Source organism: Chroicocephalus ridibundus, chromosome 7 (assembly GCF_963924245.1).
Source record: "Chroicocephalus ridibundus chromosome 7, bChrRid1.1, whole genome shotgun sequence".
Classification (NCBI taxonomy): domain Eukaryota; kingdom Metazoa; phylum Chordata; class Aves; order Charadriiformes; family Laridae; genus Chroicocephalus; species Chroicocephalus ridibundus.
The window spans coordinates 24,925,939-24,939,344 of NC_086290.1; the positions used below are offsets into that span (position 1 = coordinate 24,925,939).

The following is a 13,406-nucleotide window of genomic DNA, read 5'->3' on the forward strand; positions in this document are numbered from 1 at the left end:
CTGAATCCTAATCCTGTCCTTCACCATGCTTGAAACATCTCTTCGCCTAATATCATCTTCAAGTCTCCCATTTCCTGAGGTCACTAATGAAAATACCAAGCAGAACTGGACATGAAACAAACAGCCTTCTATTCTGAAAGGATCTCTCTAGGCATTCATTCACCCAAAAGCAGTTTCATTAGCTCTCACTTGCCTAACTTACTTATGAAAATGTCAAGTAAAGCAACTCAGAAGTCTGACTAAGGATAAATTTCAGGACGTCTGCTGTTTTTTCCGCATCCCCAGGGCTTGTAACCTTCTCCAAGAAGGAAATTAGCTTGATTTTACATGATTTATTCTTGAAAAATATTTGTTGGCCAGCGTTCATCTCCTTTGTTCTTCCAAACCCAAGCTCTGAATTATCTCTTCCAGTATTTTTCCAGGAATTGAAACTAATTCTCTGTCTCTTCTCTTTTCCCACCTCCCTTTTTAAAAAAAGTACATATTCTCTTTTCTGCTTTTGCAGTCATCCATGTACTCTGTGGATGTACTTTGTAACATGTTCTTTCTCAGTACGAGAACAAGATCTTTCCTCCTTCTTGCTAGCACTAATTGTGCTAGCTGCTGGACTACAGCTAACCCTTTCAAAGGAAGGCTGATAAAAAGATAAGAATTAACAGCTTTTTCAATGTCTCTTTTGTTGATGGTTTTCCCTTCCTTGTCCCTCTTAAGTACCAAACCAAACCTTTTTCTTAGGTTTTTTCCCCTCTCATTCCCAAAGCATTTACAGAACTGTTTCTTGTTATCCTTGACCTCTCTTGATCAGTGTACATCATACAATATGTTGTATTTTCTATTTTGTCCCTACTCACACTGACCCATTAATTCTTTTAATATGAATGCATAGAGTAAATATATGGTGCATTTCTCCTACTATTCTCATTTAAGTCTTAACATACTATTTCCTAAATCGCTACAGCATTTCAGAGATAAACAAGCCTAAAAATTATCATTAGAGACACGGGCAGGCGGTGGGAAATGGCAAGGAGGTGGCAGAAAGCCTTGTCCTAGAAATCTGCATGATTTTTAAAATTTAACATTTAATACATCCAATTGTATTATTAAAAGGCAAGATCCAGGCATGCAGAGCAATTGTACAGATTTGTTTTGTAATGTACAAGCAGAGTTGACTGAGGTCTTATATACCAGATTTCAACAGTGCAAGTTGCACATTCATAGATTGCTCAGCTTCAGTATAAAAAACAAACCTTCTACTCAAAAGGTTCTTGAATCGTTATTACCCCTTGTTATAGACACTACTTTTCTACAAGTCTGCTCAGAACCCTTGTACTTATACTCCCATCAAGTTTTCCAGATTTCAGAACTGAAGGAAAGCAATGGCTAAAGTCAGCCTTTTAAATTGTATTAGTATGGTATCACATAGATTAAAGTGGAAGAACACTTCCCATTCTTTCACTGGTCACTCCTACACCACTGTGTAATAACCATGCATGCATTATTACGAATTTTTGGTTCATTTTGTATATTTAAGTAGCCTGACTACTACATTTTCCAAAGCACACAAAAATGACAAAGCTAATAAACATATAACCTTTTGAGACAAAAAAAAAACAAAACCCTTAGTCAACCGATTTTTCTCCTTTAACAGAATCTGTCATACTCTAGCAGGCATGCCTGAGAAGAAACTGGACATGCTAATAAGCAAATCAGATTCCTAAAGGTAGTAACATGAGTTCATTCAGTATAACTTCTCTTGTTTTAACAAGGCTCACCAGAACTATTCTAATTTAGTGATATAATAGCATTGTTGAAATCTTTCTTGTCTTTTTCCCCTTACTGTAGTTTCCAAGGCCCCAAAATAACCTGCTCATTAGTTTCAGTCTAGTTCATTGTTTACATAAATAGGCCAAAATGTACTTCCACTTGCAGAATGAAGCTGAAGCTTTCTGAAGGAACACTATCAGCAATGCTCACCTATTCAAGTTCTAAACAGAGGGGCATTCATAGGAAATGTCCTTGGATTCTTGTATTTCTTGGCCATAGACAAATGCTTGATTATTCCATTTATCACCAACACAAACTAAGTTTTAATTGATTGTAGATGAAGAATGAAAGGTTCCATGAGACACATGGTTACACAGCTTACTTTTCAATTACGAGCTCTTTTTCAGCTTTTTATACAAACCAAATGAAAATATTAGATGCTATTTTTTAAAAACAAACATTGTACTCCTGTATTTAGATAAAGAATGCGACAGGTAACAGGAAAGGGCAGGATGACAATCCCAGAGCATTCAAAGTGATGAAGGGCACACAATCCAAGACACGTTCACAAGTAATTCAAATAACTCCAACATGTGCCCTAGTTACATCAATGAAACTGAGCACAGGATCATAATGACACTATCTAATTTGACAGGTTCAAGACACGCTAAGTAAACTGAGTCCCAGGACACCCAAGTAATTGTTTTCAGTATATCTTTCTAATAAAGGAACAAATTAAGAATCCAGTCTTCTATGGTACTATCAACTTGATACTCCAGCTTTAGCACATATCCTAGAGTTTAGTTTGCCAGTTTGAACCTAGAGTTATCATTCTTCAGAAATGCAGAATACTTTAAATTTCCCTTCTGAAAACAGGCACAAAATTCCTTAATCATTTACAGAGCAGACTCTGCATGATGTATTGGAACACCTTCCGCACAAAGTGAACACACTTCTTCCTGAAGTACTCCCAGCTCAGCCTGGCCAAGGCAGCAAGCTGGGACCAGTTGGGACCAGTGCAACTTTCTTGGCACTTAACTGAAATATGGTGCAATATACAAACACTAACTCTCTAAACAGTCCACAAATCATTAAAAAGCATTAGAATATTGTACATGGGAACTGTCATCCCCAGCACCCTAGCTGGCTGCAAATCATTCCCTTTGATGAAGTAACAGTCCTGTGTAGTAGGAGTTTTATTATGAACTGCAAAAGCAGCCAGAACTTACAACTGCACCATAGTGATTTACTTGTTTTACATAGAGCCTATTACCCCCCCAAAATGCAAAATTGCTTGAATAAGTAACTGAACTGCTAGAAAAACACACTTTGAGACAATCTTTTGAAGCAACAAAGGAAAAAAAAAAACCCCAACCAACACATTTAGGCAACAGAATGTAGAAATAAAAAGAGTCTTCCCGGATTTTAAAGCATCTTTAAATGCTTGAATAAATAGCATTAAAATAGGAAATTTAAGAAATTATGAATTTGTTACCTTGGTCTTCCCAGTGGACTTTTACAAGTGAGTTCTCTGCTGCTTTTTCCTTGGCATTCTCCTCTTCTTCCTGTGACCACTGCATGTGGTCCCTGCAAAAGGCAGTTGAAGAACCAGCCTTTAAATAGGATTTTCCATAATCTTTTTTTCCCCAGGGAAAACAGACACAAATTAGCTACACTGTCTCAAATGCATTTTCTTTTTGAATGCAAGCAAATGACCACAAGGAGAGTGAGAGTTAAAAACTAAGTTTCAGTGTATGATAGATAAAAAATTAATTACTAGTTAGGTAAAACTCAAGTGATTATGAAAAATCTTTCAACTGCAAAGAGGATGAAGTAGTATGCATTTTTTTTCTTAATAATAAGATTAACATATATCTTTTAAATTGAGTGCCTTTATAGGAATGTATTTTGAGTGTTACATTAGAATTGGTTTTAGCTGGGTATAATAATAGACCTGTCAACAAACACCCTGATGCAAGAAACTTCTTACGTTACTAATGTTTATGATGAAGAACAAAGGTTATTTAGTAAAGGAATCAGCTGTTTCTGAAACAGGGAGCATAATCCACCTATTCAAGTGGAACAGGTGGAATTGATGAATAGGATTTTACTTATTTGGGGAACAGAGATAGGAAACATTTAGAAATAAAAGAAGAATGAGACATTCCTAAGAAAAGACAAGCCGTGCTGCAATGGTTCCAGAGTCTATGCTATCTGTATTTGTATAAAGTGGTTCACTAAATGTTATATTAATCCACTAAATGGTCACAGAGAAAAGCCAAGATCTGACCCTGATGACTAGACTGCCTTCCCTGCAGATTCTGGGTTTGGATCAGGCCACAATGGGAAGTACCCAAAAACGTCCTGCTGGCAGCTTTTAAAAGCAAATCAGCTGACCCTCCAAATTGTCCAGTCTGAACAGTTTTAGAAATCAGGTAACGTAATTCAAGTAATCTATTAGATCCTAATCCTACTGAAATCAATTAACTGAAAGCCTATGACTAAAATTCCATTGGTTACTATGGGAAAAGGAACAAGGTGCCAACTTGAAAAGAGTTGACTGTCTCTAAAAGCGAACGAGCATCTTCCTGTTCCATGCTTGGTGATACATGGGTAATTTAATTCTTAGACCTTCACCGTTCCTCTTTTGTTAATTGTGGGAGACTAATTGGTATGTATTTGTCTGCTTGCCTCAGACTTGATTTCCGCATCTCTACTGAAATATTTCTCATTATTGTCCCCAGCAGGTTGCCTCTCCCCTTCCTGTATTTGTTCATATACCAAATGTTCCTGTGCAGTGTCAAGGCTCTGACAGATGTGCTGTAGCAGAATAAAACTGAATGACTGAAGAATTACTAGGCAGCCATCCTCTTGGAAAGACTTGCTTCCCTCACTGCTGTCACCATTTTTGACCTTGCCTATTCTAGCAAGCTGAAACCAAGGATTATTCAGATGGCAATAATACACAGCCAACCCTTCTGACAGATGACTTGCTACGGTATGAGCTTTAGCTGATCAATTTTAATCCATCATCGTGTGTCTGTCAGGGCCCTTCAGGACTCTACATACAATACTATAGGTGCCTGAAATCCTCCATCTTTATCAACAACTTTTTCGCCTTTTCTCCCTCCTTGGAAATTCATAAAGCTGAAGAAAGATCTTTTGGCTCTTTCCTAGAAATTTCTATATGGAAGACCCCAAATGACAGGACTGCAGCAACACTTCTTGATCAAAATTTGCAAAACAGGGGACGTAACATAGTTCTTATGCAAACTATTTACATAGTTTGAATGCTTCAAATGAGGTGGCTCCTTCAGCAATACAAGCTGGCAAGAACACAAAATACAGAAGAATTCTAAGCACAGAAATGTTTAAATACAGAAGTGTTTTAAGCAGCATTGACAGCACCAAAGCAAGCTATCCATTCTAACCACACCAGGAACTGTTAACATGAGTGGGCCTGACATGAGATCGAGTGCTACTTTCAGTTCACCTTATTCAACTTAGTCCTTTTCCATTAACTTTTTTGCTGACAAAGGGTTTAATTATTGCTGAAAACTAACATGTGAAAACTATGCCAATTACTAACCTGAATAGAAGCAGACTTTTTTTGCTCCATTGTTTAGCATCACTCATTACTTCTCTCTCAAAATGACAGAAAAGCACCACAGCAAATGTCTAAAGCATTAGTTCCCAAAATTAATTTGCTTAGTACTCTTAGCAGAAGCGGTAGCAGCTCTTGGCTCCCTGACAATTCACACACAGGCAAAAAGAAGGATACCACTTTATGAAGTAGCAAAGATGACGACTGGAAAACAAAATGACATAACTTCTCATATATTGATGCTAGGGAAAGTGTATCTCTCATGCTCACCCTGCATGATCTGTTTAGCTCGACCACCACTCATCCTGATCCCCCTTATCTCCCTAGTGATAACCCTACTGATTCAGCCAGCTTCAAATCCAAGGAGCTACCCTCACTTCATAGCCAGGTTCTTGATTTATCAAGACCTTTGCAACTTCCATGCAGCCGCTGCTCCAACTCATTTTCACCTGTTTACCCTTGTGAGCTATGTGGATTCACCTGCAAATCCACTTTCTGAACAACCCTGTTCCTTTCAGCCTCCATCTTCACAGTCCATCCCAACCACCTGCATCACAGTTCATAACTGTGTATTACGCTGTCACCAAATGCTAGGAAGAAAAATGGAAGCTACACGTGATCAGTTATTTGGAAGAAAATTAAAAAATGAAACAAAATGGAGTTTCATCGAGGTACAATATTTTAGAAAAAGGGTGGCCTTTTTCTTAAAATCTTTTACTAATGAGACTACCTTTGAATCCCTATTCACCCAAGTAAAGGATTTTTCCACCTAGCAGGAGGTCATGAGTCTGGAAGATGCTTAAGAACTACACCGCATATAGATTTATGAAACATGGAGATAAATTTTACATTCTTTTAACACAATAACCAGCCAGCTTCCAGCTTCCTTGACCAAGGTATAGATAACTCCAGATTTGGCCTTAAGGTAGTATGTGTTGGGGACCATGGCTTGGGGACATCTAGTTTAGAAAACAGTGATAGGTGACAGATCTATTTGCATATCTTACCTCATGAGGTAAACGCAAATTTAGAGACTAAAAAGAGTAATGAAGATATTAGTTTACTGACCAGAAGACAATCTTCTGTATCGTACTCTTCTCTTAAAAACTTTTTATTTATCAGAATTTTATCAGAGAACTTTTGAAATAATTTAGATTAAAAAGTAAAATGGACCAATTAACAAATAAAATGGACTACTAAAAAGAATAATAATTTTTAAAAACCCATCAAGTTCGAAACTTCATTGCAGAACAAAAGGTTGTCCAATAACTTCTGACAGTTGCCAGCAGGGGACACCTCTGAGGAAGGTGTAAGAACTGCAGATTACTTTCATGAAGTAAACTTAAACCCTGAAATTTGTAATGTGTTACTCCTATGTTATGTTATGTTATCCATTGGTTATCAATAGCCACATCCAGTTGCTTTTCTGATTTTGCTAAATCCTTGCTTTCAAAAATAGTGTGTGGCAGAATTCAAAAATACATTTACAAATTATGTAGAAAATAATTTCTTGTATACCTTCTAAATTCCCCACTTCAAATATTCCTTGCTCTTAAGTTATGAACTATAGGAATAAAAGTTCCTGTCTTCCAAATACCTTAGGTAGATATTCTACTTTCTAGATAGATTTAGATATTCTTCTATCTTTCTAACACTTCCTCTGTCACTTACTGTTTTGTATTCATTTCCATTCCACAGTCAAAGATCCTAGCCTTTTCAATCTCAGTTTTCCCACTCTGTTGACTAGCATTCTCATTCTTTTCTGAGCCCCCATTAATTATAAAAATACCTTTTAGAGATGGAGATGTAACCTGCGAACCAGGGCAATTTCTTATTCTTGTTAACATCTACATGTTAATGTTTTCTCTCCTATTAGATTGCTTATTTATGTTAAGACTCAATTTACTTTTTTTGAAATTGTTCAGTGTGTGGAAATCTCTGCTGACCTACCTGTAACATCTTCAGTAGATCTTTAGAAGAACACAAATACCTTTTGAAAAGGTGACAATTTTAGAATACAGCGCTAATCCAGCATGCAACGTTATTTTACCTAACTAGTAACTTTCTGCCACTATAACATAGACTACTTATCCTCTGCACTTTCTGTCTCTGAATTCATTACTGATCTATTACATTATTTTGCCTTTCATTCCATGACTAACTACTTGCTCAGCAGCTTTTTATGCAAGTCACTGAGAACTTGTAACAGTCAGTTTACTCGTGACAGTCTCAAGTTCTCTCTAGCACTACCTTTCAATGTCTATTCTGGCAGTCCATTGTTATATACACGCACACCCCATTATTCACCGTAGTAAATAATATACTAAAATATATGAAAACCAGCCTTGAAGAAACATCTCACCACATGTTATGTTCAAAAACCTTAGAAGGATCAGTTAAAATCCGTGATCCAAGTGGAACAGCTGGTCGTCTACTACTTTGGTGCCTCTGTTGCATCTTGCTTTTCCTCAGACATAAAGCAGAAAGCCTTGTAATGAAATTCATTTTGTTCAGAGACCTGAAAACACAATTAACTCAAATTACAGTTTTGCTGTAACTTAATTGTTTATGTCACTTACATGAGAAACTGGTCAAATAATCAAGCACCAATATCTACTTTAGTAATAATCTTTTACTATCATATCAATTTAAATGCTTTTTAGAAAATAGCAACATCCCTTCAGTGTGGCGAAAGCCCAAATAAACCCAAAGTCCTGGAATGAAACCAGTTGAAAGATAAATTATTTGGTATCATTTCAAAGTCCTATCAGGCAGGAGGAAAAAAAAATGAAATACACAGTAAACAAATAAAGCAAATTTGATGCTGTAGCTTTAAGAAGACAAGCAAGAAGTGATCAAGAAACCACTTGTTCTAGTGAGTACATACTGTCATTGAGATTGACATTTTTCACCCCACTCACTAGGTAACCATCTTCAAAAAATTTCATTCTAGAACTGTGACTGTGGTTTTACACTTTCAGATAGGAAATGAGAGATCTTGTTTTTGTTTAAGTGTAAACATTATGCACCAGAAAGCCTTCCAAAATCTCTGCCGTATATTCTCCTGATCCCTGCTTAATGCCCTCTTTGGAATGAATGGTTTTAAATGTTAAATTTCTATTCATGTAAATTATAAAGTGCTTGAGATTTTTCTATTACATGTATAATTCTCTCTTATATTGCTATATTTTACTTTACTTGGAATCTCCTCATACAGTATTAATAATGAAAGCTAACAAGTGTGTGTAGCTAGTACCAGCATTTTGTCTTGTTGGGTTTTTTTGCATCTTGTTAATGTAGGCTTTCTAGGAGATGAGTAAAATGAAATACCCCTCCTACTACTTTTACCCTGATATGCCTTTGTTCTTTTTTCCTTCAAGTGCTCTGCATATGACTTTAAAAAAAAATATATTCTTAGTCCTATTTTTTCCTTCCTTTTTGAGTGCTGTTTCTGTATAAACCACACATACAAATTTAACGCACTGGAAATACAAAATGTAGTTACAAAAGAACAGGCACAGTTTAAATACAGACATTATTAGAAAACATTCCATGCAAATTGGTTACAAAATGAAGATTTTTATCTTGAGGAAAACAGTACCATTTGATCACAAGTCTTGTACTGTGAATAAAAAAAGATTAATTTGTACACATCAATACAAAGCCTGGCAAAGGAATCACTTCAATTAAATGAACAATCCTTCATTTAAGGTGTACTTTTGAATGAGTCATGCTTTAAAAAGGGCATTGTTTATTCATTTTAAGCTCACAGATAAAAAAAGGAAAAAAGATTAAAATTTCTTTTTATTTGTCAAAGACTAAATAAAATGGGGTTTGCCTTTTGGCTGTCAATGCCAAATAAAAACACTGATAAATTTTGTCTGCTGCGACTGCAGTGTTACCAGGATATGGGACATCACCACAGAGGGAAAATTTAACACTTAGCCCTATTAAAAAATTAAACCCTCTTCTAATGTTAACGAGTTTATTATGGCTCTTTTTGTTTTTTTTTTAACATGTCTCAGCAACTACAACAATTCCAGTTTATACTTTAATTTCTACAAAATGTTCATGCTTTGTTTTTGAAAATATGTATGCATTTTTCATAACATAATGCATAATTATTAACATATATGGAATACTATGAAATAACAACTACCAGACATGAAAATTAACGCACCATGACAACTTCTGCAGAATGTGTAATTTACATAAAGGCAATGTTCTTGAAAACAAAAACAAGTAGAAAACACCCCAAAACGCCAAACCACAATCTGACCTAAAATTGTTATCATTAAATTATAGAAATGCCTGGATAAAGATTCCATGATTACACTGCAAACTGTTTACATGTTCTCTTCCTCCTTCAATCATTCAAAAGGACCTGAGATAGTATCTTGCATTTCCTGTGCCAGCATTGATATTCAACATAAAATACAATGATTCAGCTGCTAGGCTAGTCACATATTTTTTCTTGGTTTTCTAAATATCTCAGTAAGAACATGAAAAGATGCACAGATGGGAATTATAGTCAGATGACTAAGATCATCCTGCATCAGTAAAATCCAGAGATGCAGCTCTTTTTATGAGAACACGATCCTTTCAGTGATAATTGCACAATTTTAGCTGATAAATTCTGAAACATCAAGAAAATGCAAGGAGAGCAGGCTGGGGAGTTTACTGTTGCATGCAGTGCTAAATGTGCAGCAATTCCTTGGAGATATGCATGTATACCCCTGAGAGTTAGAGTGATCCATAGACCATGAGATCAATGAGCAATCTGGCAAGTAAAAGTTCAAAAAACATCTCAATTACTTGGAAACCTAAATTATACTTTCAGAAGCCAATCATTGCTTGATTGTTTCTCTAATTGATTTTGTTAATGAAATGGGGAAACACCCTTTCTCTTTGCCAGATAAGATGATATACCCTGAAGCCAGGACAGGAAGAAATGTCTGAAAGAACTAGGAGTCATTTACTTGTTCGGAGACATGGTCAGGAAGGCTTTAAGTTTGATTATTAATGAAAGCAATGCAACCTTCATCTTTAAGGATATTATAATTAAACTGAATTACTTTAAAAATGCCTATATTTTAGGTAGCACAACTATTTTTCAGGAAAAACTTTAAAGAAACAATGCACTTGGTAACCATGCTGAAAAGCAACATGGAAGACTTTTTTCCCCACCAGAGCACTGGCTTTTAGCCTTTAGAATTTTGTCATTGTTACAAATATGGATCAGGTCCTCAGTTTAGTTGGGAAACTTTAAGCAAATAGTGTTAATACTCCTCCCCTCGCCAAACAATCTAACACAACACGCTTAGTACAGCTTTTTGAAGGTGGAGATGCAGAAGAAGGTATACACGTCAACTGCCAGCTAGACGTGAAATAATAACCTTTCTAATTGATGTTGGCATTAAAACCTCTGAGCAGTCACATCCACAGAGGAAAAATGAAAGATAGAGGAGAAAATAACTGTTCTAATTTTGTTGTTTTAAATAGGCAATTACACACCAAAACATATGCAATCCACATCATTGATGAGTAAAATCAGTTCTGAAAGAGATGTTAAGAGGGCAAAATAAAATAAAAAAAACAACCAAAACCCCAGAACAGAAAAAACCTGTAATTTTTGTCTGAGAACCTAGTTCATTGAACTTACTGGATGAAAACATTTTAACATTTGACTGAGCTCCAACTACAAAGCTAACAACTTCTTCCATGTCCAATCACTAAGCCTACTTGTAGAGTCTCTGTTATAAAGAAATAAAATAGCCTATATTAGGAAGAGTATGTGCAGCTTACATTACATTTCTAGATAGAAGTGTCCTGGAAACAATGAACTTCTGCTTGGCACCCGGAAGCTTATCTACACATTTGACAATTAATCCCCAATGCTCTCCTGTAAAGCACAGCTGATCTGTTTTATCACTACCAAATGCTACCAAAACTCAGAACACCTTACACAAAACAGATGCAAGTGGCTATCATGGACACAAAGTGAAAAATTCTTCAAGATAATGGTAACACCACAGAAGGTATAACTATGAATTACTGATGGTTATTTTTAAAACACATACATATTAATATTTCTTAATATTTCAAATAAAGGGGGAAGGCGAGGAGGGGACTTACTGTCAACCAGACTCATTCATTAAGTGAATGCTTAGTACTATTCTGTTCTACCAAGTGACTAAACATGCCCTCTTGGGGCTTCATGATTAGTCTTTCAATTATATACTTCAAAAAAATTGTGCACATTTGAAACAATAGAATATTTCACAACTTTTCAAATGCAGCAGATCTAAAACTTTCAACTGTTTTTCATTCTCATGCATCATCTCCAGGAATGATGCAGACCTCCCTTTGGGCACACAGAAACTTCAGTAAAACCACTGCAGAGCACTGACTACCAAGGGGGAAAGAAAAACAAAACAAAACAAAATTTTGATTTATTCTGACTCCTGTACAGTTAAGATGGGTTAAAAAACAACAGTAGATAAAAGCAAACAAACCCCACCAGATATGATTTTAACCACATGTACAGAAACGTTGAGTAGGAAGAGCCTGTTCTTACACCACCTTCCAGGTAGCCTGTTAAAGAGTTGAGCAAAGAGGAAATAGTTTATATAATGGGAGAGGGAGGGATAGAGATAAAGCTACTCATTTACTGTAGACATTTACTTGAATCACAATACACCCGAGAGATAAGCAACAGAACTTGTAGGTACGTTATTTGGGATAAAATAATGTATGTAGGTACTATATAATCAGTTCTAAAAGTAAGAAAGTAGATAAACGACTATTAGGGACAAGCAGAGTGCTAAAAGTCCTTGTGAGTTTAAAAAAATATTATTATTTAATTTCCTAACTTTGTAACCATTGAGAATTGTTTCTCAGCCACTATTCTCCATCTTGATGCTCCTGTTGGAATTATTCTGCTATATAAACCATTTTTGCAGTATTTTATAAAACTACAGGCTTTATAATTATATTTTTATTCTTTTATTTTTAAGAAGCAATTATACCATTCCTGTAAAAAAGGGAAAGTGTTCTTCAATTGAGACCATGAACTGCAACATTAATTCTTGTTGGCATATGCATCTATTGATCCTGGAAGAAGGTGGAAGCAAAGAAAGCTTTCTCCTCAGTAATGAGGGAACCAACTACATTAGTTAATACGTTTTTTAAGCTAATGAAGACAGTTTGAAAAAAATGCAACTAAAAAAGATAAAACATTCTCAGTGTTAATTGTTCTACTGTTCCACGTTTGTAACACTTACTAAAGGTACACTCAGAAACAGTGTAATTATAAATATTATTGCCTAAAATAATCTGAACAATAGAAATTAAGAAGATATCAGTCACTTTTAGCATAAATTTTTTAAATATTCCATAATGTAAAGAGACAAATTAACAAGTAATTCTTTAGGCTACAATCCTGTAAATACCTGTACAGTTATTTAACTTTAGAGACAAGTTGTCTTCCCACATATCAATGAGCGTTTGTAGGATATGGCATTTAAATGTGTAAGTATTCTGCGCAATCCTTTACTTTTTCCCCGTTTTTCACTTTTTTCCATGAAGTAATTAACGTATTTTCCTGTTATTTATACAGCAGAATACAACACAAAACTGATTTAAATTAATCTATTCACAAGTTCGACATCAAGAGGAAGCCATCAATGGTAAACACAGCTCGGAAATAAGGCTTCCCAGTTACCCTGCACACCCTCTGCTGGCTGGTGCTTACATAGGGAGAAGAAAAAAAAGAAAAAAAAAAAAAAGCTGTGTTGATTTTATGTATACATACACATGCACAGTGAACACACATCTAGGTCTCCAAGTATATCTTTCAATCATTTAAATTGTTTTTCAACCCTATTTTCTACAAAATACTACACATGTAACTGTATTGCCTAATAAAAAATGATTCGTCTGAACACAAACCTCGTTCACTTACACCCCTGCAAGACTCTGGATGTCCACGTGGACTTTGCTTAGGTGCAACCTGCCCTGTCAGCTCTGAAGTCCCTGC

General features: G+C 35.6%; 1 protein-coding gene across 9 annotated transcripts in view; it reads right to left on the bottom strand.

The window, feature by feature from the left end:
• The window catches only part of METTL8 (methyltransferase 8, tRNA N3-cytidine), a 28,236-nt gene that overhangs the window by 13,949 nt on the left and 881 nt on the right, over positions 1–13,406 (bottom strand). For 7 of the 9 annotated variants that reach the window (XM_063341177.1, XM_063341173.1, XM_063341172.1 and 4 more), the window contains 2 exons: positions 7,731–7,886; positions 3,260–3,351 (listed from right to left, as the gene is read on the bottom strand). In XM_063341177.1, coding sequence (XP_063197247.1) covers positions 3,260–3,351; positions 7,731–7,886 — 248 coding nt within the window. The remainder of the gene's footprint in view (positions 1–3,259; positions 3,352–7,730; positions 7,887–13,406) is intronic. The other 2 variants (XM_063341175.1, XM_063341176.1) reach the window with 1 other exon arrangement.